This window comes from Gopherus evgoodei, chromosome 12 (assembly GCF_007399415.2).
Source record: "Gopherus evgoodei ecotype Sinaloan lineage chromosome 12, rGopEvg1_v1.p, whole genome shotgun sequence".
NCBI classification, from domain to species: domain Eukaryota; kingdom Metazoa; phylum Chordata; order Testudines; family Testudinidae; genus Gopherus; species Gopherus evgoodei.
Window position 1 is genome coordinate 37,123,478 of NC_044333.1, and position 26,093 is coordinate 37,149,570.

General features: G+C 46.8%; 1 protein-coding gene across 2 annotated transcripts; it reads right to left on the minus strand.

The window, feature by feature from the left end:
* Window positions 1-4,822: 4,822 nt before the first annotated feature.
* On the minus strand, window positions 4,823-25,755 carry IRF8 (interferon regulatory factor 8). 2 transcript variants are annotated; one of them, XM_030581923.1, is made up of 9 exons: window positions 25,617-25,755; window positions 20,300-20,474; window positions 16,809-16,992; window positions 14,864-14,952; window positions 13,595-13,706; window positions 12,784-12,831; window positions 10,493-10,879; window positions 8,680-8,795; window positions 4,823-6,142 (listed from the first exon to the last, which is right to left on the minus strand). In XM_030581923.1, the coding sequence occupies exons 2-9, from the start codon at window positions 20,471-20,473 to the stop codon at window positions 5,966-5,968; spliced, it is 1,287 nt and encodes a 428-aa protein (XP_030437783.1). In that variant the 5' UTR covers window position 20,474; window positions 25,617-25,755; the 3' UTR covers window positions 4,823-5,965. The 2 variants fall into 2 exon arrangements, with proteins under 2 accessions (XP_030437783.1, XP_030437781.1); XM_030581921.1 differs by having other exon boundaries at window positions 12,784-12,834.
* Window positions 25,756-26,093: the final 338 nt, after the last annotated feature.

Consider the following 26,093-nt stretch of genomic DNA (forward strand, 5'->3'; position numbering starts at 1 on the left):
TAGTCTATAAGATGCCACAGGATTCTTTGCTGCTTTTACAGATCCAGACTAACACGGCTACCCTCTGATACCTAAATTACAAGTTCACCTCGCCCCCCATATACACACACAGACACACACATACCATTCAAACGAGTCCATTTCCTCTTCATCAGACTGATTGATTATCTCCGTAGAGCTTCTCTTGCAGCATCATTTCACCAGAGCATTAGGGAAGGACGGTGTTTGGAACGCTGGTGGCCATTTCAGAAGCTGGCTTCTATCCCTAGAGCAGTACAGTGTAGCTCAGGCCATTGGAAACACTGGAGAAATATGTAAAGCTTATTAAATAGTGAATTATACTGAAGTGTCAGTCGTGTGCCTCTCCTTCCAGCGTGCGTGCCTCTCCATGGAGCTTTGGAATTCTAGCTGTTCAATCTGTCAGTCCTAAAGCCACCTTTGAACCCCAAGAACACTCCAAGCCCGAGTGGGCCGTGTCAGGCTTGTGGTTGCAGTGTAACATCGGGTACTAGGTCCTCTCTGTGCCCCCAGAAGGCAGTGAGCACCACTCTGTCTCATGCAAAAACCACCCCTTCAGTGTGAGGCTCTTAAGAAAGGGTTAAAAGGCAGCTCATCCTGTCAAGAGGGTGTGTTGGTGAAGGCACAGCTCCCCTAACCCTCAGGGCGACTCAAGCAACCCCTCAGGAGAAAAGGTCAGGCCCAATTCCAGGAAAGCCCAGGTTCTTCTGCTTTCAGTATATGGGGCCTTTATGGCTCTGAGCTATTGCCTGCTCTGCTGGGCGACCGCAATGGCATCTCGTGTAACCCCTTACTTCCTTGCACGAATGCGAAGACATCAAAAGAGTGCATTCTGCTCCCTTCCTTCACTCCAGGGGATTTTAACCCCCTTTCTGCCAGGGTTATTGCAGGGTCCCTATACCATCTCAGCTCAAGACTTCAGTTCAGGACGCTCTACAAAGAGAATGTCCAATGTTCACATGGGCAGGGATGGTCCCAAGAAGGTCAGTGAGAAACGGTTCTTTGCCTGGGTCTTCCCCAGCCCTTATGGTTTCAGACCTGTGAGGTATTTAGCTGCACAGCAGCTACAGCTAACGTCATCAGAACAGAGCAGCTAAATCCCATGCAACACTGATTGCTTTGTACGAGCAAGTTTTACCTGACAGGAGGCCGGAGGACACATATTTGTGGAGGGGCAAGCTCTGGGGTCTCAAGTAACACCAATGGCTGAATTTGGAACCCAGGGTCCTTTTCACTGGTACTGAATGGAAGTATCAGAAAGAATGCTGCCTGCACTGCAGAGGCCAACTGGAGCGTTGTGCTCTGCCTACAACTGCTTGGCTGGGGAAAGGTGAGGGTCCTTACTGGGATGTGTCAATGGAGGAGAGAAAATGCAAGGCAGCCAGGTTCCACTTCAGTGGGACCAGAGAGAAGAACCCAACTGAAGAGAAATCAACGAAAGTGTTTGAACGGCTCCCTGCAGCCCCAAACCACTAAGTTTCATGCAGCTGTGGTAGGTCTGTCCATATGTTGAAGCGAGGCAGTGCGAGTGGGTTAAAGTACAAAATATGGCAGCAGGTGGCTCTAGCAATGACATGTTGCATTTGGGCAAGTCAATTCGCTTCTCTGTGCCTTGCTTTTCCCATCTGTAGGATGGAACTAGCACTGAGCTCCCTCCCAGGGCTGCAGCAAGGCTTAATAAGTGTTTGCAGTGCATTGTGAAAGCGTCACAATGGGAGTCTACAGTGTCGTTCACATTTCTAGCTTTCATTATGGGAAGGCAACATTGCCTAGTGGATAGACCACTGGACTGGGACTCAGGAGAATTGGGGTTTAATCCCAGCTCAGCCACTAGCATGTTTGGTGCCTTCTGGCAACTCATGTCACTGCTCTGTGCCTCAGTTTCTCCATGTGTAAAATGGGGATAACAATACTGATCTCCCTTGTAAACCATTTTAAGAGCTACAGCTGAAAAGTTCAGTATAAGAGCCAAGTATTGGTATTGCAACACTGCATATTAGTTATTGGGGCTGCTAAAACTTTGAGGGAGAGCCTGATCTTGCATGATTTGGTGTAAAACCACTGAACTCAGTTTACATCAGCTGCACTTCCCTTTGCTTTCAAATAGCTAGAAATACAGTTCATTGTGCTCTCAGTTTGGGAGGGTTTTTTGGGTTCAGATTTCTAGAGGGGAATACAGTAGATACGCCCTCGCTTGGAGCAAATAGCCTGTGCAGCCAGGAATGATTCACCAAATGTTGTTGTTAGATCTATCCATGTCCTCATCAGAAACTGATCCACGTTATCTGCCTTCAAATTCCTCCTTACAAATTACAAATCTCCTTTGCCTCGAGGCCTACAAAAAACTTGACAATGGTTGGGCCACTCTTGTGCTGAGACCATTGCCTGGCTTGCTGACCAATACTGGCTCATTGGTTCCTTGTACTCCCGCATCGGTCTATATCCATCAGTTTTCTTTAATCTTTATACTATGACTGGTAGCTGTTTGAGACAGGGACTGTCTGTACAGTGTCTAGCACATTAGGGTCCTGGTCCTTGCTGGGAGCTCATAGGCACTGCTGTAACACACTAATAGTATAGCCTGACCCATCCAAAGGTGACACTGCACTCTGTCATTCATGCCCTTCAGCAGCATTGCTGTGGCCAGAGGAAAAACCAGGATGATACAGAAAGGGGTTCCAGAGAAGCACATGGGTGATTTCTGCAGACCGGCTTGTTCCAACCACAAGCCATGGTCGTGACATCATGAGTGTCACAAGTGGGAATGCATCATGCCATTGCACACACAGCTAACCCAGATCTAGTGCCATGCTGCCTCCTTCCCACTCCCTAGCTACATGGCATCAGGTGGGAGGAGGGCAAACGGGTGGAGGCAACGTGAAAAATAAGTGACTGCTCTTTCAAGCTGAAAGGAGCACTAACTCGCTTAGCCCCTCTTTGGTAGGACAACACCCTCCAGCTCTTTGCAAGACATTTATTTGCAATTTAGCCCAGAGAGGGGCTAAAGATTATTCTTATAGTCTTTAATCCCCTAAAATCCTGATTTAGGAAGCACCTAAGCCATGGTGTACGCAAATACACTGATCTAGTCCATCAAACAAACCTGGTTAGGTTTGGTGGAGTCACCGTTGGCTTCAGCTTGTGCCACAGAACAAAGCCCTGAAGGACGAGCAGGATGCCTGAGGGAAGATGGGCTGGCAGGTGGCTTTTGAAATCACTGTGCCACATACACCAGCTAGACATTCTCATCACCTTGCCAAACAAATAGCATACACACGTCCCATTAGCCAGAGACCAGAGTGCCTGGAGCAGACGCTCATGGGACTGGAGAGGCTACAGTAATGTCTTTGTGGGGAGGTGGCAGATTCTCCAGAAGACCATGACAGAGGGCAAATTCCTGCACTACCCAGGTAGACCTCATGGAATTAAGATAAACCTTATTGAATTCAGTGTAAGACGTTTTGGGGGGTCCATTATATTAAAAATGTAGCTGTGTAGGGGTTAGTGTAGGATTGTATGTAATTTTTCTAGGAGTCGTGACTCCTACAAACCTTGGGGAAATGCTAGAACTGTTTGGGACAATACGTGTGAAGTGGATATCCCAGGCAGTATTTGGGAGGCCTTTTGAAGCTAAGTCCTGAGGAGAAAGCCTCCTTGTCTACCTATTATCTGCTCCTGAAAGCTGCAGATCAAATCCACCTGAACTGTACAATGTATGGACTAAATTTGTCGTGTGTGTGCTGGTTCTAAGAAGAGGCTGTTCTGAACCTGTGATCAGAGAGACCCCCTTTTGTCAGGTCTGGAGGGTTAATCATCCTGCCAGAGCTCATGCTGGAGTTAGTTTTGATCTCTGGTAGGCTTATTAGCATGTGTGTAGGTTCTTCTATTGTTTTTAATGTTTTCTCTGTATTGCTTTCACTTTAAGAATAAAACATGCTTGCTTACAAACAGCTGTGTGGTAACTTACCACTGTTGGCAATTACTCTGTTATTCGCCTCTGAAGAAAAAGCAGAAGGAATCTGCTTAGACAGCCTGGCCTTCGATGGGGAATCTCTCACGATAGTCAGGAAACTCTGCATCCTGGAAATATTCTGGTCAGAAGGGAAACAGACACGTCTCCACCTAAGAGGCAATGGCAGAGGAGCCAGAAGCCTGAGTTGAGTGCCCTTATTGGACCATAAAGAGAGAATACAGGTAAAGTTGCCCTCAACCGTGACATGCCTCAGGTCCCATCCCCGGAATCGACACTAACTATTCTGCCCCTGCAGAAAGCCGCAGTTCCCTTCACAAATACTTGCACACCAGTTTTACTCCGTGTTTGTCCAGCACCTAGCGCAGTAGCATCCTGGGCCATGGCCAGGGCTCTTAAGCGTGACGGCAGCACAGATAATAAAGAATAATAGACTTTTCCACATTAATGAAAATGTGTGTGTGCAAATCAATGGCAAAACTCAGAGGCTGACTTCAAATTGTTTGGTCCTTAAACCAGAATCCCTGCCAATAAGTATAGCTGTAGTGACTAGGAAACTGCAAGCGGAAACTGATTCTCCTCTCAGCCCCAGCATATGAGAGGAGACAGTGGGGCCAAAATCAATTCTGTGGGCACTGCAAGGGCCCAGCTCACAGGGTCAGTTCCTTAGAATGGTGACCAGCTTGGCAGGCCAGGATAGTAAATCCCTCCCCATGATTAACCCCAGAAGAATGCAATAGTCAGCACACTGCCCCTTGGGAGGGAAACTGGCTCCCAGTGACTCCCCATTGGTACCAGTCATTCAGACACTGAAGAAGAATGGAGATAAAAAGATACAAAATAGAGCACTTTATTTGCAAGATACAAATTACAAAACCATTTAAAAAGAGGCATAAAATAAATAGTCAGCCGAGCAGAGAGAGACACACACAATACTGGCTTTGGGCTTTCAGTTGTAAGGCACATGACCCTATTTCTTAAAAATTCCCACTCCCTAGATGCGCATGCATAGAAAGCATGATGGGTGTTAGTCGGGACATGCACACACATACCGTAGCAGGCACACAACTTGCACACACATTGGAGGTCGGGCACATGCATTTTTGAGGCTAAACCAACTAAACATGAACATTTTACTATTTTGCATTTATATATATAAAAACTCTCTCTTTGGCTAAGACAATTAAAATGATCATTTCCTACATTCAGTATTTACAAATAATATTGGGATTTATTTCCAAATTGCGAAATACTTCAATATACAAAAAACCCCTCAGTCATAAAGGCAAACAAGAAGTTACTTCAGGAGCGGGTCCTTTGGACGCTAAAGGATATTTGCTCTAAAAAAGTTTCCATTGTCTTTTACCAGCAGTGGTATTGCAAACTCTATTTGGAAGTCAATGGGACGACCTGATCCCTGGTGGCATTCCAGTATGTTTGAGCATTTTAAAATCTTTCACAAGCTTCTGTTCTTCCCAAATTGAGGTTTTCAGAAAAGGGGATGAAACAGCAGCGGCAGATCCTCAGCAGCTGTAAGTCATCATAGCTCCATTGAATACAACTGAGCTGAGGATCTGCTCCTAAGTGTTCTGACTGCCAGATGGGTCACGGACACTAAGAAGAGCTGTTCTGTGACAGCCTCAATATATTATACTAGCATTACCGATCTTTCTAGTCACTCTCCCACAACACTCAAGAAACTTTCCTCATCCACTTGCTGTTAGCACTAGATGAAGACAAAGAATGGTTCAAAAGCCATCTATATAAATAAAATGTAGCCAGAATTCACCGTTCTGGTCTAGTTGCTTTGTTCACAAATGAAAAAATGTGAATTGCTGAGTTTATTTTAAACAACAACAAAGAACAGCCATGGGCATCTAGATTCTAAATCAGAATGTTTTCCACAGGGGAATTCAAACACTGTTGGGACCAACCAGGGTCTAACTTAACCCCACCATTATTTATTTAAAAAAGCACTCAGACAGTGATCTGTTGATTTTCTCTAAACAGAGGTCTTTGGTGTGTCCCGCAGATATCTTGGAAGATCCTGAATATTTGGTCATGCTGGGTCTCATCAGCTACCGGAAGCATTGGGCCGCTGCTGTAGACCTTTCCTGCCTCTTCCACCAGCTGCCTAACCCACAGCTGCTCAACCTACAGGAGAAGGAAAGGCCACCAAGATGAGAACACTTATGACATACATCTTCCTCTAACTCACCATAACCACCACCACCACCCCCCAGACTTCACTGAACACTCTAGTGGGGGTACACGAGCTACTGTCAATACAGTACATCAGATACCACAAGGAAGAGAATGGTCTAAATGGGGAACCCTCCTTCAAGAGAGAAATTGAGAAGAGAGGGGAAGGATGGCAGGGGGAGGGGTAGCTCAGTGGTTTGAGCATTGGCCTGCCAAACCCAGGGTTTGAGTTCAATCCTTGAGGATGCCAATTAAGGATCTAGGGCAAAAATCTGTCAGGGGATTATTTCTGCTTTGAGCAAGGGGTTGGACTAGATGACCTCCTGAGGTCCCTTCCAACCCTCATATTCTATGGTCTATGTGCTTAAGGCAACTGATCTCAGATTCAGTTCCTGTGGGTCTTTGGGCAAGTCACTAACTCTTTTGTCTAGTTAAACTGGAAATTCTTCAGGACAGGGAATGTCTCTTTCTATATACACAGTGCCTTGCACAATAGGGCTCTAATCTCAATTGGAAGGGGTTGCAGAGAGCCATTTGAAATGTGAGAGGGTACAGATTTCTACACCCTATCTAGCCTTCTTCTTCCCTCACCAGCAGCCTGACCATGAGCCCCCACCCTTTCCAATTTTGAGTTAGTGGTGCACAGGATCACAGAACCACTCGGGTTTGGCCTGGCAGGCCCTCCCTCATGACAGATGGATGATTGGGCCAAATTTGAGTGAGTGGTGTTGCAAATGGGCACAAAGGGTCACAACACCATTCAGGTTTGGCCCAGCCAAAAACTGGTCAGGTCATGACCCAGCTTGGCCCTGCCTGCTCTGTGGCTTATGTTGACTGGAGATTTTAGGCTGTGCTGTAATACACATAAATAACACAGTGAATATATTAGGATGTCATCAACAAAAGAAAGCAAAGATGTCTAACTTAAAGACTCAGTGGTCCTGAATTTTTTTTTTTCAGTCTTTGAACAAAGCCATTCTGGGCATAGTAAACTAATTTTCCTATATGTATCTAACTTTCCACCAGAGTTTTTCCCACTCACTTCTTCCATATCCTTTGTACTGTAAGATTTTACATGCAAACTCTCCATTACTCTCAAGTTTATTCACCCCTTACGCTTGCTTCTCTGCATGAAGCCCTAATCCTGCTGTTAACAGCACAACCAGTTGCAGTGATTTATTTGACAGTTGCCTCAAAGGCAGGAGTGGGAGGCCAGAAAAAAGTTACCAGGCTGCAGAACAGGGTACATAGTTAAAGTATTTAGCAAATGACTATGCAAACAGAGAGGGAGAGGGGAAAAATAAATTTCTTCCTAATTTAGGGCCAGATTTTCAAACCAACAGCATCTGTTTGCAGTTTTGTGCTTACTTTGCTCATTTAATTAATGTGATGACATGGACCATTTGGAGATGTGTGTGTGCAAGTTAAGAAAATTAACTGGCAGCCTGGATGCCTAACTGATGATTTATGCAAGCAAAAACCTGGTTTACACATGTAATTGATGCACATATGTAAACAAGTTAGGCAGGGCTAGATTAACTCTCCTGTGGGCCTAGGGCTATCGTATACAGAGGCTCCACAAAATCTAAGTCTTTTTCCAATTTAAAACAAAAATGATCACAGTTATGGCATCAAGGCTATTAATGCTATACTAAACTTGCTTTTTAATTAATGAAGGTGTTCTGTGGTTACATTCAGTCTTAAAACATGTAGAATATAGTTAAGTTAATTCAAAATAGTGTCGCTCTTACCTTAGAATAGCTGTTATATTAGTTTCTTTCTGGGAGGGAATTTGGGTGAAGGAAGGGGGTGCGTGCTCTGGAAGGGAGTTTGGTGCAGGAGGGGATTCTGACCTGGGGCAGGGGGTTAGGGGTGCAGGAGGGGGTGCAAGGTGTAGGATCCAGCTGGGAGGCGCTTACCACAGGCCACTCCTGGCTGGTGGCGCAGCAGGGCTCAGGCAGACTGCAGGCCCTGGCCCCACCCTGCTCCCAGAAGCAGCCAGCTGCTGGCACGTCTGCGCGCCCTTCGGGGGAGGGAGACAGCGTGTCTCTGTGCACTGCCCGCACCCACAAGCGCCACCCATGCAGCTCCCATTGGCCAGTTCCCATCCAATGGGAGCTGTGGAGACAATGCTGGGGCGAGGACAGCGTGTAGAGCCACCTCCACCCCTGCCAGTGGCGCACAGACACATGCCAGCAGCCGGCCGCTTCCGGGAGTGGTGCGGGGCCATGGCATGCAGGCAGCCTGCCTGAGCCCTGTTGCACTGGGGCCCCCCTTAGCCCGGGGCTGCAGCCCCTAAAGCCCCTACATTAATCCGTCCCTGAAGTTAGCTACGCAAATTGCATGCAACCCTATGCTTCTGAGGTTGGAAACACCTGGCTCTGAATGTTAAGAGACAAAAACAAGACAGTCTTAAGGATGCATTTCTGAGTTGTAGGAGAACGAAGAGGCAGCTCGAGCAATGGCTGTTTCTCACGAATGTGCCCTACCTGCACCAGGATTAATTTACTGCGTAAAGGAACTGTGTCTGGAAACTCTTCGCCAAAGCACAGCAGGACCCTGCTCTCAGGGAAACGGCCCTGGCTGCTGTAGAACTGTTGCAGCTCTAAGAGGAGAAAAACGGATGGTTGGAAAGGATGGAAACCAACTTCAGTGAGATATTAGCACACACAGCTGCAGCAGGTGGCTTATTCACCTGCAGGGAGAATTGCATACACACACTTCAGCAGCAAACCCACACAAACACCTGCCGGCAGCACTGCATGCACACTCAGCAAAAGGTATTTAGCTTTTATGGAGAGAGAAAATTAGAGGGGGAGGTTAAAAATCCAAATGCAGGAAATCCTCTTTAAAGAGCTGTATAAGCGACACAGTGCTGAGAGGCAGATTAAGTTAATCTCTGATCCAACAGCAGGGGAGCCTGGCTAGTCCAGGGCGCCGGCTCTACTGCTTCTGTAGTCATTTAAACTGAGAAGAGTCAATATCCTGGCTGCAGAGCCCTCTGCCTCTCTGAGTTTGGCAACAAGCACTTCCTGTCCCTCTACAGCGACCCCCTCAGGACACTGATGGAGCTGCAACTTCTCCCCTCTGGAGAGAAAATCGATTTGATGTAGAGTAGAGGTCCTCAACCTTCTTTCCAAGCCACTCTCTCCCTCCCCCCCCCCCCCCAACGTGCTATAAAAACTCCACCGCCCACTTGTGCCACAAGTGTTTTTCTGTATATAAAAGCCCGGGCTGGCCTTAAGGGGTAACAAGCAGGGCAATTGCCCAGGACCCCACATCACAGGATGCCCTGTAAAGCAAAGTTGCTCAGGCTTTGGCTTCGTCTCCACACAGCAGGGCTCAGGCTCAGCTTGGACTTTCTACCCTGGGCCCCATGGAACCTAATGCCAGCCCTGCCTGGCAGATCCCCTGTTTGTAGCCCCCAGGGGGCCCTGGACCCCCGGTTGAGAACTGCTGATCTAGCGCTTTCAGGGGAGGACTAAAAGGAGAAATGACTAAAAGTCCTATCTTCCCACCACAGGGAAGTCCACAGATATTCCTTGTACCCTGAGGAGAAAGAATTGGGCCCTGCATTAATATGTATTAACACAGATTCAGTATCACATGCAGTGCCTTTAGGAATGTATTTTGTAACCTATCAATCATGCCCTCACTTGATGTAAAACACTGCAGTGGGGTTTTTATACAATATCTCCAAACACCACCGCTCACAAGAGAGAAGCCTGGTGGAAGGGATACTGCTTGTGTTTATTTGTATAAGTGTTATGCAAGGATGTAAAGACTATGTGAGTACTTTGAGGCTGAGGTCTATACATTCTGGGCCAGATCCTGAGCTGGCATAAGTCAGCATAGGTTCTTTGACTTCTGGCATAGAAAGGATGGTCAAGTGGTTAGGCCACCACTATGGGACTTAAGAAACTGGAGTGGAATTCCATGCTCTGCCACACATTTCCTGTGTGATCTTGGGCGAGTCACTTAGCTTCTCCGTGGCTCGGTTCCTCACCGCCCAACCTTATGTGGGTGCGATGAGGATAAATATGCTAAAGATTGCAAAGAACTCAAGACACATGGTCTCCTGTTCCCATCGTAAGTGCCTTAAAAACAATGGCCCTTCACTGGAGCCGATTTACACCAGTTGAGGATCTGACCCCTATCGGTACAGGAAGATGTGGTCACCATCCTACAGCAACATGGCTCTATCCGTGTGTCAGAGTGCAGAGGACAAAGGGGGGCGGGGGGGGCAGAAAAGTCAGCTGTAATGAACAGGGTGGATCAAGGGGGTGGGAATGTTCCACAAACCTCGGACAAACTGGTTGGAGTCGAATATTTTGACCACCTCATCCCGGTCCAGCTTGTTGGGCCTGTCCTTGTACAGCACATTGTTTCCACTCCAGAAGACTCTCCCCTGGCACAGCCTCTTGATGAAGATACCCTGCTTGTTGCTATGCAGCAGCACCCCCCGATCCAGGTGCCCGAAGAGCTTCTTGGTGATGTGCTTCTGGCGGTCATTCGGGATGGCGTCAGCGGAAGGGAACTGCACGTGCTCCAGGCTATCTGGGCCATACAGCTTGTCACAGTGGGCGGGGGCGTGGCTCAGGGAAATTCGGCAGCCTTCATGGTAAGAGGTAGTCGTGTGGCCAACCAGCTTCCCTCCATAATAGAAACTGATCACCATTTGCGAGTACACTGCAGGGAGACACACCCGCACACAGCCAGTCAGAGGACGCAGCTAACCCCCTCCGCTACTTCACCCACTGCTGCAGGAATAACCATCCTGTTGCACAGGAGAGCAAAGCTCCAGTTAAGAGCTGAAGCCCTTGAAATTCTGTGTGCCTGGCTCAACAGCAGTGAATGCAGTCAGCATCACAGCTCTCTGGACTAGAATCAGCAGGATAGCCAAGGGCTGCTCCTGCAACCCCGGCACGCATGAGCAGACCTCACTCAGTAAGCATTGTCGACAATGGGACTACTCCTGTGAGGAAGAACTCCAGCTGTTTCCTCCCTGACCTTCTCAGACTTTCCACTGGAGACACTGATTTTCAGCACAGTTTTTCTGAATTCAGCATGCTCTGTAGCATGCAACCTTTTACCTTCCCAATCCTCCACATGTCTGTCTGCAGCTGATAAGCCTGACCAGTTGGATTCACTGATCTAGTTTTACCAGTTACTCCTTGGTTAGGTTTAGGTAGAACATGCCAGCAGAACTGTTTGAAAACGTGATTACGTCAGCATGGTGGGCACCGATTGCATGCACCAGGATCCTTCTACTTTTTCACTAGGAACTGTTGGAGCAGATGGCTGCATCCTTCGCATAGTGGCTGCCCCGGAGCAGATTCTAACACCCTTCCTCACCTAAAATATCTAGAATGTCTCCTCACTCCAAGAGCAGCCCCACTGTTCCAATGAAGCAGAATATCTGGCCTACCACCAAGATACTCAGGTAGGTGCTCAGCCACGGGGGTAATGGGTTTATAAACTGCCCCTTGGAAACTCCCCACCCACTCCAGATTTCATTACCAAGGGAACAATTATCCTGGAACAGCCTTCATCTAAGTGAACTGCGCTGCCTTTAGTGAAGCAAATGTAAAGGAGTCTGAGACCAGGACAGCCATTTTATGCTGCCATGTAGGTGTGCAGGAGGGCATCCCCTGTGGGCCTAGCATCCTTCCTCCAACAAACTCTCTGCCCTTAAGGTGTCTCAGACTTTGTCCCTTGTTAGCTAACTATATTGCACTGTGTTTGCATCTGCCACCTCTACCAAAACTTGCCCTTTCGCCGTGCTACTGTTTGTTATCTAAACAACCTGCTAGGTCTACAAAATAATGCCTGTAACAATGCAGAACAGATTTGCCGTGGGTAAGCAACCTGCATGGTGGATTTGCAACAAAGAACCCAGTCCTCAGCTGTGCCAAGCCCAGTTCTCGCTGTGGCTGGAAGGGAGAGCGAAGGAGGCTTAATGTCATCTTTACACTCCTCTTCCCCAATATTGTGGCACCCAGGGGCTGCTTTGGTCCTCAGCACAAAAGTCCGACCAGCCTCAAGGTGCCATCTAGGTGCTGCTGTGCTGGCCAGATCACCGAAGCACAGAGCGCTCTAGCCACAGTCACTCCAGCTTTTGGCATATCTTCAACACCTGGAGAGAGCTGGAAGGACTGGCACAGAGCCAGGGCTATGGTAGCCTCATGCCACTTGAGGACTTCCCTACACCCAGGGAATCCCCAGCTGACTCTTTAAGCCAACTTTACATGTTGCTGGAGCAGTGCAAAGGCATCACCTTATTGGGCAGAATCTGGCTGCCTCCCGGGTGCACACATCTCTGCTACTGCTTAAAAGCTTTAATTCCTTTGCCTGGGTGCTGAGAATGGAACAGCGGCTTATGAAGTCAGAGCATTTCTGAGCAATTAAGCCCTAAGCTGCCATTTTTGGTGACTCTGCCTTTTTTAATAATTATTTTCTCTGGGTGCACATGAACAGGGCCACAACGGCAGCAAAGCCAGGCCCCGCCTGGGAGTGTCACAAGAGAGGCAGCTTACATCATCCCGACTGAGGGCACAGCACGTAACTGAGCAAGAAAGTGGGATTTCCAGTACCTGACTGCAGCTGTTCATAGCCGGAGTACCCATTCATCAGGGGCACAGCTGCTGTGGGAGAAGAAATAAGTTATATTTGTGTGCCAAGTTTTGACACAAGCCCGGGGATCTCTGGTAAAATCCAATGACCTGGCCGCCCGCTCGTTTCGCCCCAGTGCCATTTCCTCTCCACATCATTCTGATCCCTCCATGGTTTCATGAGAGAAGAAAACCCTGCAAGGAGCCTTGCCCACACCAGGGGTTCCACTTTCCCGACCAGATAAGCAGCAACAGAATGGGGATTCCCAACATGGGATCCAGAACGGTGCTGCCATGTACGGGGAATTCACTTGACAATGTACCACTTTAGAGCCAACCTGTCGCTTTAACCCCATTTGGCCTGCAGCTGTCGTCTTTACCATTCCCAGTGGAATCAATGGGAGTTTTGCCAGAGCACAGACTACAATCTCACTGCCAATGCGATGATGAAATGAACTTTATACTTTAGATCTGAGGCTTCTGAATGTCTGTAGAGTCAGACGTAAACCCCTGAGCAACTACAGAATGTTGACGGTCATGATTCATGCCATTGCAAAGGTCAATTTTCCTGTACTTACAAGAAGATTTAAATTCGAGTTATGATGATATTTTAGGCATTCTTAATAAACTTGTTCCTCAGACATAGAAATTCTCCACAAGCACCAAATATAGAGGCAGCTATTCAGAGATCCCCAAAATTAATCTTTGCTATCCTGGTTGTGTCCTCGACGGATTACCCAATCAAACTAGACACTCTGTTCTATAAGTCCTGGCTATGTCGCTAGTGTCTTACCAGGGCTAGGTTGCTGCATCCACCAGTCTGGTATTGGAGGGTTTCTACAATTCTCCTGAGGTGGGGAAGGGCTTCTCTTTATTATACCAAGGTATTCATCTACAACAGGGGACTGAGGAAGACAGAAAAGCCATTACATCATCCAGGCAACAAAACCGAGATTAAGCAGTTTTGCAGTTTCAGGCAATCAACATTGTATCAATGGCAACTAATACCGTACGGAAACAAGTCATTATCTAAATTGCTCACTGGCCCCTGAACAGGAATAGTAAAAACAAACATACTGTGACACAGGTAAACTCTTTGGCTTGGAGACTGGTTAGAAGGAGGGGGCCTTGGATTTCATGGGTACGCAGAGAGCAGAATTTACTCCAACAATTTTGCATCACAATGAAGGGCGACAAGGGGAGGGATAGTTCAGTGGTTTGAGCATTAGCCTGCTAACCCCAGGTTTGTGAGCTCAATCCTTGAGGGAGCCATTTAGGCAAGGGGGAATAGTTGGGGATTGGTCCCGCTTCGAGCAGGGGGTTGGACTAGATACCTCCCGAGGTCCCTTCCAACCTGATATTCTATGATTCTATGTTAAGAGCTGCAAAAATCTGACCCTCTGGTGAAACTCTTATTGAACTGTATGCAAACGTGAGATCCATGGATATGACAAGCAACTACCACAGAACTGCACATTGTGTTACATCAGAAGTGGGCAAACTGCAGGCCACATCTGGCCTACGAGACCATCCTGCCTGGCCGTTGAGCTCCCAACCGGGGATGCTAGCCCCTGGCCCCTCCCACGTGGGCAGAGCTGCGCACTCCTGCTGAGCAGAGTAGTGTGTCTAGTGCCGGGCGGCATGGCTACCAGACATGCTGCTTTGAGCAGCATGGTAAGTGGGCTGGAGGATTGGATAAGGGCTGGGGGGCCCCTGAGAGGCAGTCAGGGGACATGGAACAGGGGTGGAAAGTGGGAGGGAGCGGATAGGAGGTGGGGGCCAGGATGTTTGGGTAGGCACAGACTTCCCTTCCGGCCTTCCATACAGTTTCGCAACCCCAATGTGGCCCTCGGGCCAAAAAGTTTGCCCACTCCTGTGTTACATGAATGACTAACTAATGTGTCTGAAAACATGCAGATGTGTTCTTCTTGCACCAGTGATATCAAAATCTAGTTCCCCTGGTCTTATCATTAGAAAAATGCAATACACAATTTCATGGAGAAACTTGACCATCTAGCCCTTCCAACCAAAGAGAGACTGCTTCGCTATAGCAGTTCGTTACCTCTTTCATTAGGTCATCTATTGCAGAAGGACTGCAGTCCATGTCAGTGGCTTCATTCAAGCTGCCTCCATTAGCAATACCCGCTTTGCCTGGAAAGAAATACAAGAATTCAGCACTCAACGCATCATACCACATGCAGTGATCTAACAAGGAATCAGACCATACAGCATGCAAGAGAAAGCCATGGGATAGGAGTGACTTGCTTTTGGGAAATGTTGACCATTGTTAAAATAAAGAAACCTAGAATCCTTCATGGGATCTTACCCCTCACTGCCATGTATGGGGAGTTCACTTGACAATGTACCACTTTAGAGCCAACCTGTCGCTTTACAACTGTGCAAACCCATTGGCCCTGCAGCTGTTGTCCTTTCCATCCCAGTGAAATCAATGGCAGTTTTGCTAGAGCAAGGACTGCAGGATTGAGCCCAGCGGATTGCACGGGTGTGAATAAGATTAAATCCAGGAAACAGCCACAGTTCTGCTGGGGCAGGGAACAATTTAACCTTCACTGGAGACTTTTTCTCCCCTGCCAAAGCACAGCTCTACACTGTTGAGGGGAACTATTTGCATAATGCTTATAACAAGTGTACAGAAATATAAAGCATTCTGCGTGAATGAAGTTGACAGAGACCAACATGCTAAAGGTAGACTTCCTGACAACCAGCTTTTGCATGCTTAAAAAAAAAAGCACAAACAAAACCACAAATAAAAATAAACTTAGCACAGCTAACACCAGACCGGACATCACAGTAACAAATGTTCTCTGCTGAACCCCAGTTACTATAATCGTTGCTTTTACTGTTGGGCAATGCGAGGGAGTATTCTATTTCCTCAGCATCTGTACAGATTAAAGCAGATGTACCTTTAGGTTAGAAGGGGGCATCAGGACTGAATGTAAGGCCAAAACCACAACTAAAACCTTCACCAGGACAGACTTTGGGGCTGATTCTGATCTCAGCCCACACTTACCCCGAAAGAACTCCATTGACTTTTACTGGAGTCACTCTAGGTTTATACTGGTGTGAGTGAGAACAGGATCAGACCTTCTGAGCCAGACTGCCATAGAGTATTGTCAGCTACTGTCACAGACAGCACGCTCTGTTTGGTTTTTTACTCGGGGAATAGCCTCTCCTATTCAAACAGCTGTGGGATGAGGCCGTGGGGAAGAGGGTGAATTCCAAACTTTCCACATGGAGTTTTCCCCAGATCCTTCCAGCAGGGGCGGAGGAGTGTTTGCTCTCCTCCCCTCAGGAAGAAAAGAAAAAAGTCTTGATGGCATGTGCTTCCAGTGGCTCTCTACATGCAGGTCCTGTGCATCTTCAGTGGCCTTGGGGTCCTTGTCCCTCTCCCCAGCATACAGCCTCCTGCCAGGCCTTTCCTTGCTAAGAGGCAACCCCAGTCTCCTCCCTGAAAAGGTTCCACAGTCCAATTGGCTACAGTAAGGTGAAGGCAGTTTAAAGCTACATTAACTTTCCCCAGGTGGCTTTGAGGAGGAAAGGATGCATAACCCCCTGGCCTCTCCTCCCCAAATGCCTTGATCTCCCATTTCTGCCCTCTGCCTGCCCCTCTCCAGCCATGGATCCCTGCCCCACAGCTCTAGGGAAGAGTGGGCAGTGCCATGGGGATGGCTCACTCCCCTTCCCCCACCCATCCCATGACCAGGGCGTTCTCCGGGCACTGATCTAGGGGGTCCAGCTTGACCCAGTGAAATCATCCGGATTCACACTGGCACATGTGAAGGTGGCACACGTGAAGGTGGGATGTGGCCCAGGAAATGCAGCTCAGTATCTGAATGCACATCAGAGCCAGCGTAAGTCCACTTCTGTTTTTCCCTCTGCATTAATAACCAGACACAATCTCTCGTCTCCTACAAATCCCTCAGACGTTCAATACTCAGGAGGTAGGTGGCTATGGAACAAATCACTCAGTTTATCAGGACACTTACATTTCTGCTCTTCCTCTGGGACGATCCTGTACACTTTGTATGGCTCCGAGATGTCCAGCTGGGACCTGTCCGTCACCTCCTCGAAGTCCGGGCTCTTGTTCAGAGCACAGCGTAGCCTCGTTTTCCAAGTGGCTGGCTCGGCTTTGTCACCTTCTTTAAATTTCCCTTTGAAAACTGCCCAAGCCTAAAACAAAAGAGAAAAGTGCCACAGAGCTGAAGAACCAGCTTTACAATTAGAGCTCTGTTCTATGGGGTTTATTAATTTCATTTTTCAGGGTTTATTTTTAGCAATTTTTGAACTTTTATGCAGATGGCAAAAAAAAAAAATCGGGATTTGGGGCTCTCTCTCTGTATACAGCAATGAGTAATAGCTTGGTAATATTCCCGAGTGGTGCTTTAATGTAGTACCATTTCAAATAACACCACTTTAAAGCACACTAGGGAGTCTTTAGTGAGCACTAGCAGGGTCTACACAGACCATTTAATGCACAGCACGTTAAGAACACTTTAGAAACCACAGCCCCATAGTCCGTATTGCAGCTCTGTGTACACAAACTCTTAGATCCAAGTAACCATTTCTGGTATTTATTGGCTAAACGCCAATTTCATTGTCTTCTGATTGGTTAAAGGCTAAAATCAGAAGCCCAGTTTATAACTTCAGGGCCAAATCTCACATTTGTTCCTCAAGGCCATTTCCTGATGTTGTCACTCAGGGAAACTCCTAGTGACTTCCAACACGGATCATAGAATATCAGGGTTGGAAGGGACCTTAGGAGGTTATCTAGTCCAACCCCCAGACAGATTTTTACCCCAGTTCCCTAATTGGCCCCCTCAAGGATTGAACTCACAACCCTGAGTTTAGCAGGCCAATGCTCAAACCACTGAGCTATCCCTCCCCTCCAAAAGGTCATGGAGTCCAGCCCCCTGCCTTCACTAGCAGGATCAAGTACTGATTTTGCCCTAGATCCCTAAGTGGCCCTGTCAGGGAGAGAACTCTCAACCTTGGATTTAGCAGGCCAATGCTCAAACCACTGAGCTATCTAACCACCACTCCTAGGTCCTTGCCTGGCCACTGTCACTGCAGTGTCTGAGGTCCTCACAATCGTCACTGGATTTATCCTCAGTCACAATGCTGCTGTTAGGCAGAGAAGGGCTGTTATCCCATTTTCACCAATGGGAAACTGAGGGGCAGAGATACACTTCTTGGATAACCTTGAGCAAGTACATCAGAGGTGGGAATTGAAGCCTCATCTCCTAGGTCAGGGCCCTAACTACTGTACTATCCTTCACTCTGATTCACAAAGTGCCCGATTCTCCAGGGCACTGCAGCTTCTGCAGTCATCATTTAAACCCACGTAAAATGCTTCCCACTCAGAGTTCTCCATTCATCCCAGGAGTAGTGTTTTACAGTCACTTTTTCCAGGTGGAATGACCACTGAAGGCACAGGGCACAGGAGAATCTGGCCCACAATATCAGTGTAAGCTCTGACTCTCCAGTGCAAAGAGGAAGCTGCAATAGGTTTTGATCAAGTTTTAAAAAAACAAACAAAAAACCTCTTGCCCCAAAATCTGACAACCAGCCAAGAGGGGAGACTATTGCATGCAAATAGCCTGTTTAGGGCCACCATATCCCTGACATGAAATTCTTTTCTTTCCAGAATTTTGCACAAACTGTGATTTACACAATCTGTCACAGTCCAAAATTAGCCTTGTAATTATCCTCATCATGATGGGAAGGTGAGTGAGAGATGAGGGGAGAGTCTGAAGCTTTGCACTCTTCTTCTCGTTGGTGTGTCCCTGCTCTAAACTAATCTAAACAATTTTCTGCGTGCTCAATACTCTTGCCCACAGAAGGGCTGATTTCCAAAAACTACATTTGCAATTAACACAACTGTGCTCAGCTCAGGCATAATAGCAACAATTGAGGCTGGTTTTTTAACTGTTTTTAAATAGCAGATGCACAACGGTGCGTTCATTCTTGGAAATCACGTCCACACCACAACGTTAAGTGCTTTTAGAAAGCTATCACTCAAGGCTGGCATGATGCTGGTGACTCTTGCCCATATGCTCAGGGTTTAGCTGATCGCCATATTTGGGATCGGGAAGGAATTTTCCTCCAGGGCGGATTGGCAGGGGCCCTGGAGGTTTTTCGCCTTCCCCTGCAGCGTGGGGTACGGGTCGCTTGCTGGTGGTTTCTCTGCAGCTTGAGGTCTTCAAACCAATTTTGAGGATTTCAATAACTCTGTCCTGGGTTAGGGGTTGTTATAAAATTGGATGGGTGGGGTTCTGTGGCCTGCCTTGTGCAGGAGGTCAGACTAGATGATCAGATTGGTCCCTTCTGACCTATAAGTCTATGAGTCTATGATTTTAATTGCAGGGGAGACAGTGTTGTCCAGTTGATATACTGTAGCACAGAAGTGAAGACTCAGGAGACCTGGTTTCTATTCTCTGCTTGGCCACTGGCCTGCTGGGTGACCTTAGACAAGTCATTTCCCTGGTATGTGCCTCTGTTTCCCCATCTGTGCAATGAGGATAATGATACTGATTTCCTTTGTAAAGCGCTTTGAGGTCTACTGACAAAAGATCTACATATGAGCTCTGTATTTTTATTATTGCTGCAGGGTAGTGAAAATTCATATTTGGGGACATTTGAAAAAGCTTATCAACATGGTGTCTAAATATAACGTCCACATATTGATTTGGAAAACAATATTAAAATTAGCAGGCATGATCCCTTTGGAGCAGTTTTGGTGTGCCATAAAAATACTTCTTTAGGCCCTGATCTTGCAGAGACTTGACTGAAGTCAATGGGACATTCTGCAGTGAATACAGTTAGTACCACCAATATACATCATATTCAGTCTCTTAGCTTTTTTAAACTCAGAGCCATAAACTCCTGAAAAGTTGGAGACGCTAACTCACTAGGTCAAATTCTGCACCTTACACCTGTGCAGCCTCAATGCAGTCAACAGGGCTCTGGTGCTATGTTTGAGTCAGGTTTAGCCTACTGCCACAGTAATTAGTTTTATCAGGACCCAGAGAGCTGTAGGCGATTTCATCTCCATACAGAGGTGGTTCTTTGCAAACACCAATTGTCCATGAAAAATTATTAGACCAGCCCTATCAACAACAGCTGTGGGGGCTCAGCACCTTTAGGAAGAGGTAGGACGTGTATTATTAATGTCCGAATTACTTTAATTTAAAGGAGGATTGCAGCTCTAGGCAATTCTCATTGGGAAAAAAAAAAAAAACATGCAAGGATGGAAATCTGTTATCCTGCCAAAAAGAGGAGTAGGCTGAACACTGCCTGCAAAGTCAGTGGGAGACAAGGGCACTCAGCAACTCTCCAGAGGCAATCAGCAGCCTAGAGAATCAGAGCCAGGAGCAGTGCTGCTCAGGAAGGAAGGGGATGTGTCTAATATGTCTGCAATGAAAGAAAGTGTCACAGTACACGAGCAGTGTTAAGAAAAGAAATGTACCATCTCTCCTACCTTGAATATAGAAGCATCCACCTCCTGGTTGTAATCCTGTTTTCCAGCATGTTTCCACGGGATCCGGAACATGCTTTTTTCTTCGTTTTCCCAGATCAGTCCTGGGTACATCCCACTATCAATCTGTTCAATCAGCCATTGCCTGAGCCGTCTCCCACCATTCCTGTCACACATCCTGAAAATGAAATTCACAGGATCCGTTAAATGTCTCCCACCAGTCACACTCCTGCCACATACAGAAATCACGTGTCACACTTCAAGGAGCTCGTCTGTACAGTACGGCAGACATCAGGAGTCAGCGGCAATTGGAGGGGGGTTAGACTACGCACCATTGGCTAGGGATGTCTTCATTTTCTGTGTCTTGTACATGGTCAGCACTTAACAGACAATATACAGAGATATCAAAATGTCCTAATTATTATGTACAGATAACGCCAAAACTATTAAATGCCCCCAATACTCCGTGACAGACAGCCCATTATAAGTCACTATTAACAGCAATCATTTGCACTTATGTAATAACTACCATTCAAGGATCTCAAAGCTCACTATTAGCCCCATTTTACAAATAAAGGAACTGAAGCACAGAGAGGGGATAAGTGATTTGCCCCTAGGCCACAATGGGGGTGGGTGTCAGCCCCAGCTCTCACCACTAGGCCATGCAGCCCACTATTCACACTGTGGATTGAAACTTGATTTCAAGGCTCTTTGGGGCAAGGACTATCTTTTTGTTCTGAGTTTGTACAGCACCTAGCACAACGGGGTCCTGGACCAGGGAAGAGCTCCTAAGTGCTACCATAATACACCTAACAAATAAGGAAAAGAGCACAATGTAGATGTAAAGAACCAAATTCTGTTTTCAGTTACACTGGTGTAAATGCACAGTCTCTCCACAGATTTCAGTGGAGAGAGAATGTTTAATAGCGAAGGGCAGAACCTGGCCTACAGTGCAGTCTGCAGGGCCCATATCCATCTGTTTGTAAATTGGGACGGGGAGGCTCCAGGAATAAAACAGACATTTCATAGAACTAACATTTTTAGGCAGAGCGTCTGTGAATCAGACGTGTCCAACAATTCCACAGAACGGTCCCTCTTGGAAAACTGCAAGTGGTACAGGAAGCTTAGAACTTTCCTCCCCAACTCCTCTGTCCCCGCTCACAAACACTACTTCCCATAATATGCACGCTGCGGCAGAGCTGGAGAAATGCCATGAAAAGGCTGCTTTATATTGTACAAAATCATCTTCTCTGTAGTTCAGGTGCCAGTCACAAGAACAACAGCTGGAAATCCCCCCGATTGCTGGAAAGATGCTCAGCCCTTAACTAAACATTTGTCTTGCCAACATTTCAGTGCTATAGACTATTTCCCCGTTATTTTTGATGTGAAAAATTCCTCACACTGTGCTGGATGCCTGCCTAATAGCAGGCTAATAAAGATGATGAAAGCTATCCAATTAATGTATTGAAACTCCCAGGGGCACTATGGAAAAGAAGCCTTGTTTGAATCAGTCTAGCCAGAGTAACAAGAAACAAAACACACACTATTAGTTGGCTCCCTTGGATTATGAGAGAAGAAATTGTAAGACTTTTACACTGAGGGCAAGAACCTGAGCTGGTGTAAGCTGATGCAATTCCAGGGACTTACACGGAGTGATGTCTACTTTCACCAGCAGAAGATCTTACCAATTTACATGCTGTATTCATTGCATACAGAACTAGGGGCTATGGGGCCTGATACTGCTGTACCACTGAGAGTTTGCATTGAAGTCTATTTAGTAAGTGGATATGCTCTAATGGTTAGTATTTCTTGGCTTACTATATCCCTGTTCTTGCTGCTCACAGAATCCATTACCTCTGGCTGGTACTTGGACTGAGCAAGGAACGCAGAATTGAGCCATTAATTAGCATATATACTAATGAACTCAATGCAGTTAGCATTTCAGAGAATCATCTAATTATGGTGCATTCAGCATCACTATAGTTAGAAACTGAGAATTTCCCCTAATCACTGGGCCTCTCATTACAGCTCAGCAGTTTTAACATACATCATGCTGAAAGACAGTTCTCTGCTTCAGTGTAATTTTATTCCATTTTGGCTGTAAGTCAGTTTGGCTATGTTTTAGGACCCAATCCTTAGTCAGACAATAAACCCCTTGATTTCAAGGAGATAACTTATGTGAGCAAGTCGTCCAGGATCAGTGTCTTTGTTGCATGAGAATAGGTGTGTAAATTATTTGAATTTCCAAAGCTGTTTTTGCACACCACAAAATGGGGGGGAGTATTCTTTTAAACAATTAAGCAAGCAGGTCATTGGCATGGTGGTAACAGGCACGATTTGAAAAGCATCTGTATGTACATACTCAACTAAGTTTAACAAGAATTGTGATCCACAGTAGCCCACAACTGAAGTCAATGGGGTCTATCCCAGGGAAAATCTGTCCACACATTATGCATGGGTAACCCTACATTCCAAACATGGATTACAACTGGGTTTTGTGGATCAAGTCTGAGAGGTTCCTCTGAGGGATAAACTATTCCATTGGCCAAATCCTCACACTCAGGACACCATGCAAAAATTCAGGTAATAGATTCAGAGCCATGACAATGTCAATGGAATAATGGTCCTAATTCTACAACTGCATGCTAAGGACCTGCACACCTAATGAACCACAATATTCCAAAGTACCTAAGACTGTAGAAGGATGGGTTAGAGAATGGATCACCCAAACCAATGTTTGCACTGGCTGGCTGGTTCTTTTTGATGATGTCTCTTTGTGCAACATCTCCCAGTGGTGGGAGACCCCAGGGACTTCATTGCTGCAAATAAATATGTAAAGCGAATAATCCCAAGCCTTAGTCTAACTTCCCCCACCCACTCTGCTTCCTGATTTCAACCACTCATTTCTTCCAGTTGTTGAAAGGTGTTTTTATCCTGCCTGATACCAATTAGCATCCCATTTTCTTCAAGGGGAGCTGAAGATCATGATTTAGATGGATTCCCAGGATGCTACGACCAACATTTTCCTCCCTGGCTTCCACACCAGAGAGGGGAGCAGCCTAAACAGCAGCACAAGGGCTCAAACAACTGATCCGTTTTCAGTGTTTCTTCCTCTTTTAGAAATGGCATTTTTCACCCCTCTCCCATATCCATTTCTAAACAGTTTAATCATCAGGAAGTCCACGGCAAAGTCTAAGACCACCTAAATTATGATTTGTTGACTCATTTTAAAAAAGGATCCACGGTAACATTAAAGACAAACCATGTAAACAGTCAAAAAGATCCTACGTACACACTTTGCTTCTGTCTCTGAATTACTCAGTGATATTTAGGAAAATTCTTGTGTTTGAGAATAAACTGTTAATGCTTCAAATTGTCTTTTGTAACTTTTAATGGGGTCCAATGGCACTAACTTGACAAGGTGCATTTTGGGGCCATTGCCTAACTCAGGCCAGATGACTTTGGACCTATTTAAACTAATGTTAACTGTCCAACTTAACTGACATTATCAGGGAAATACGCACTTAAAGGTAACAACTCTTCTCTAATTCATCCGATCGTTCATAAATGCTGTCCTTCCTTCATGTTAGGCCAGAATCCCTGACACATTGGCTTGGCTTCCACACCATGCAAACCCTGAATGACTGACATTTGGGGTTTACATGACACAACAGTTCGATGGAGTTAAACAGAACTAGCTGGTGGCATGTCACGCCACATGCTGATTGGAGATCCGGAGCTAGCTGAAGACTGAGTGCACACATGACATAGGAATGACTTTGCCTTTTGTACATTTAGCCCAAACCTTTAATATTACTCCATCTTTATTACCCCAGAGCCCAAAAGTGGCCACCATACCCATTGCTTAAATAAGAGATCAGCTCAATTCAATAATATGGTTTGAGGGCAAAAGATAACAGCAGGGCTCCGTCGCACTGCCTGCTCACTCGTCATTCTGTTTAGATTCCTATGAAGGTTTGCCAGAGTTCTGTCTAATTAGAGGGTGTGCTGAATAGACCCCATAACCTGTGTCTAGCCTAAATGTTCCTATTCCTATTTTGTGCTCAGGTGGGATTTGTAATAGTACAGTTAGAACAAGAAGACTTTACAGTACTGTTTAGGGAACAGGAGACAATAAGAACATAAGCCTGGCCATACTGGTTCAGAACAATGGTCCACCTGGCCCAGTATCCTGTCTTCTGATAGCGTCAGTGCCAGGTGCTTCAGAGGGAATAAAGAGAACAGGGCAATTATTGAGTGATCCATCCCCTGTCGTCCAATGCTAGCTTCTGGCAGTCGGAGGTTTAGAGACCCCAGAGCATGGGCTTATGTCCATGACCACCTTGACCAGTAGCCAGTGACAGAGCCCGTCACTAGGTAGGCTCACAGGATATTGCACATCCCTCCAAAGCACCAGTTACCCTAACAGCTTGTGTGCATTGTGCCCAATGCGCTTTCTTTTTTTCTTTTTAAAGCAGAGACCCAAGGTGGGAGTTTGGAATTTTGGAAGAGGGGGAAAACTTTCCAAGCTCCCAGCTTCTCCATTGTTTCATGAAACTGCTCAAGAGGTTATACTGCTGGCATTAACGCAGGACAGTGTGGGGTGTCATTTCTGTTGGGGTCTTGTTTTAAGTTAATAGAGAGCTTTACATATGTTGCTTTTCCTCCAGCCTGTACTTTAGTACACTGGCTGTGGGAAAACCTTTTACCTTGCCTTTGCAAACTAGCAAATGCTCTCCCAGACACCAGTCTGAGTGTGCTTCACCCAGGTGTAGTCCAGATTACATTATTTAAATATAAAAGAGAACATATATGGAAAATATCTGCAATTATTCCTCTCCATAGCATCACTGAGGGAATCATTGATTTATTTCTTGTCACCACAGCAGGCAATTGTTTTAATCAATTAGGGTCCTGGGACACGCGCTGCACTCCGCATTCTTAAGGGTCATTTCCGATTCCTGCCTGGAGCGATCTCCATGCTTTCATTTAAAGTTAGGTCAAAATGAGTAGTATAAGGCACGGGGGGAGCCCAGCGCGGGTCAGCGTGAGGCAGAAACGTGCCAACTCCAAAGTTCAAATCTCACCTGCAAAAAGGAAGCTGAGGCTGCACAGAAATAAAAAGCTTCTCAAATCAATGCCAAAGCGGGCCACGTTACATTTGCAAATGCAAACGTTAGTCAATGGTTTTAAAAAGAAGAGGCAAGGCTTAGCAAAGCCCTTGTGCTAACGCACTATCTGGGCTCTGCCCGGCCAACCTACCAACTACCCCGCCAGCTGCAGAATGCTCTGCTCGGAGGAGGATATGAGATGCAAATACCTGTCAGCGGTCTGCAGAATCGGCTTGCGCCCCACTCGCTGCTCACCCAGATGCACCCAGCGGCTGCGCGCAGCTGGCTCGCTCAGCACAGCGCTCGCAGGCCAGAGAGGGTAAGCGAAAGTAGGCACTCCCCCGCCCCTTCCGCGCATTTATTAAAAAGTAGGGGGAGGGTCTGCGATATCCCGCCTCCGCCATGACTTGCAGCCAATGGACAGCGGCGGAAAGCCTCCGGCTAGCCAATCGAAATAGGACAGAATTGAGCGCTTTCTTCTAAGTCCTTTCTTTTCCGAGAAATCAGGCTACGCGGGGGCGCAAAGGGGTCTCGAGGTTGGGGCCTCCTCTCCTGGGTCAACGTTCCATCCCCCCGGGAGTTCGCCCGGGTCAACGTTCCATCCCCCCGGGGGCTCGCTTGGGTCAACGTTCCATCCCCCCGAGAGCTCGCCTGGGTCCCATTCCTCGGCCCCGTGGAGCGCAGGG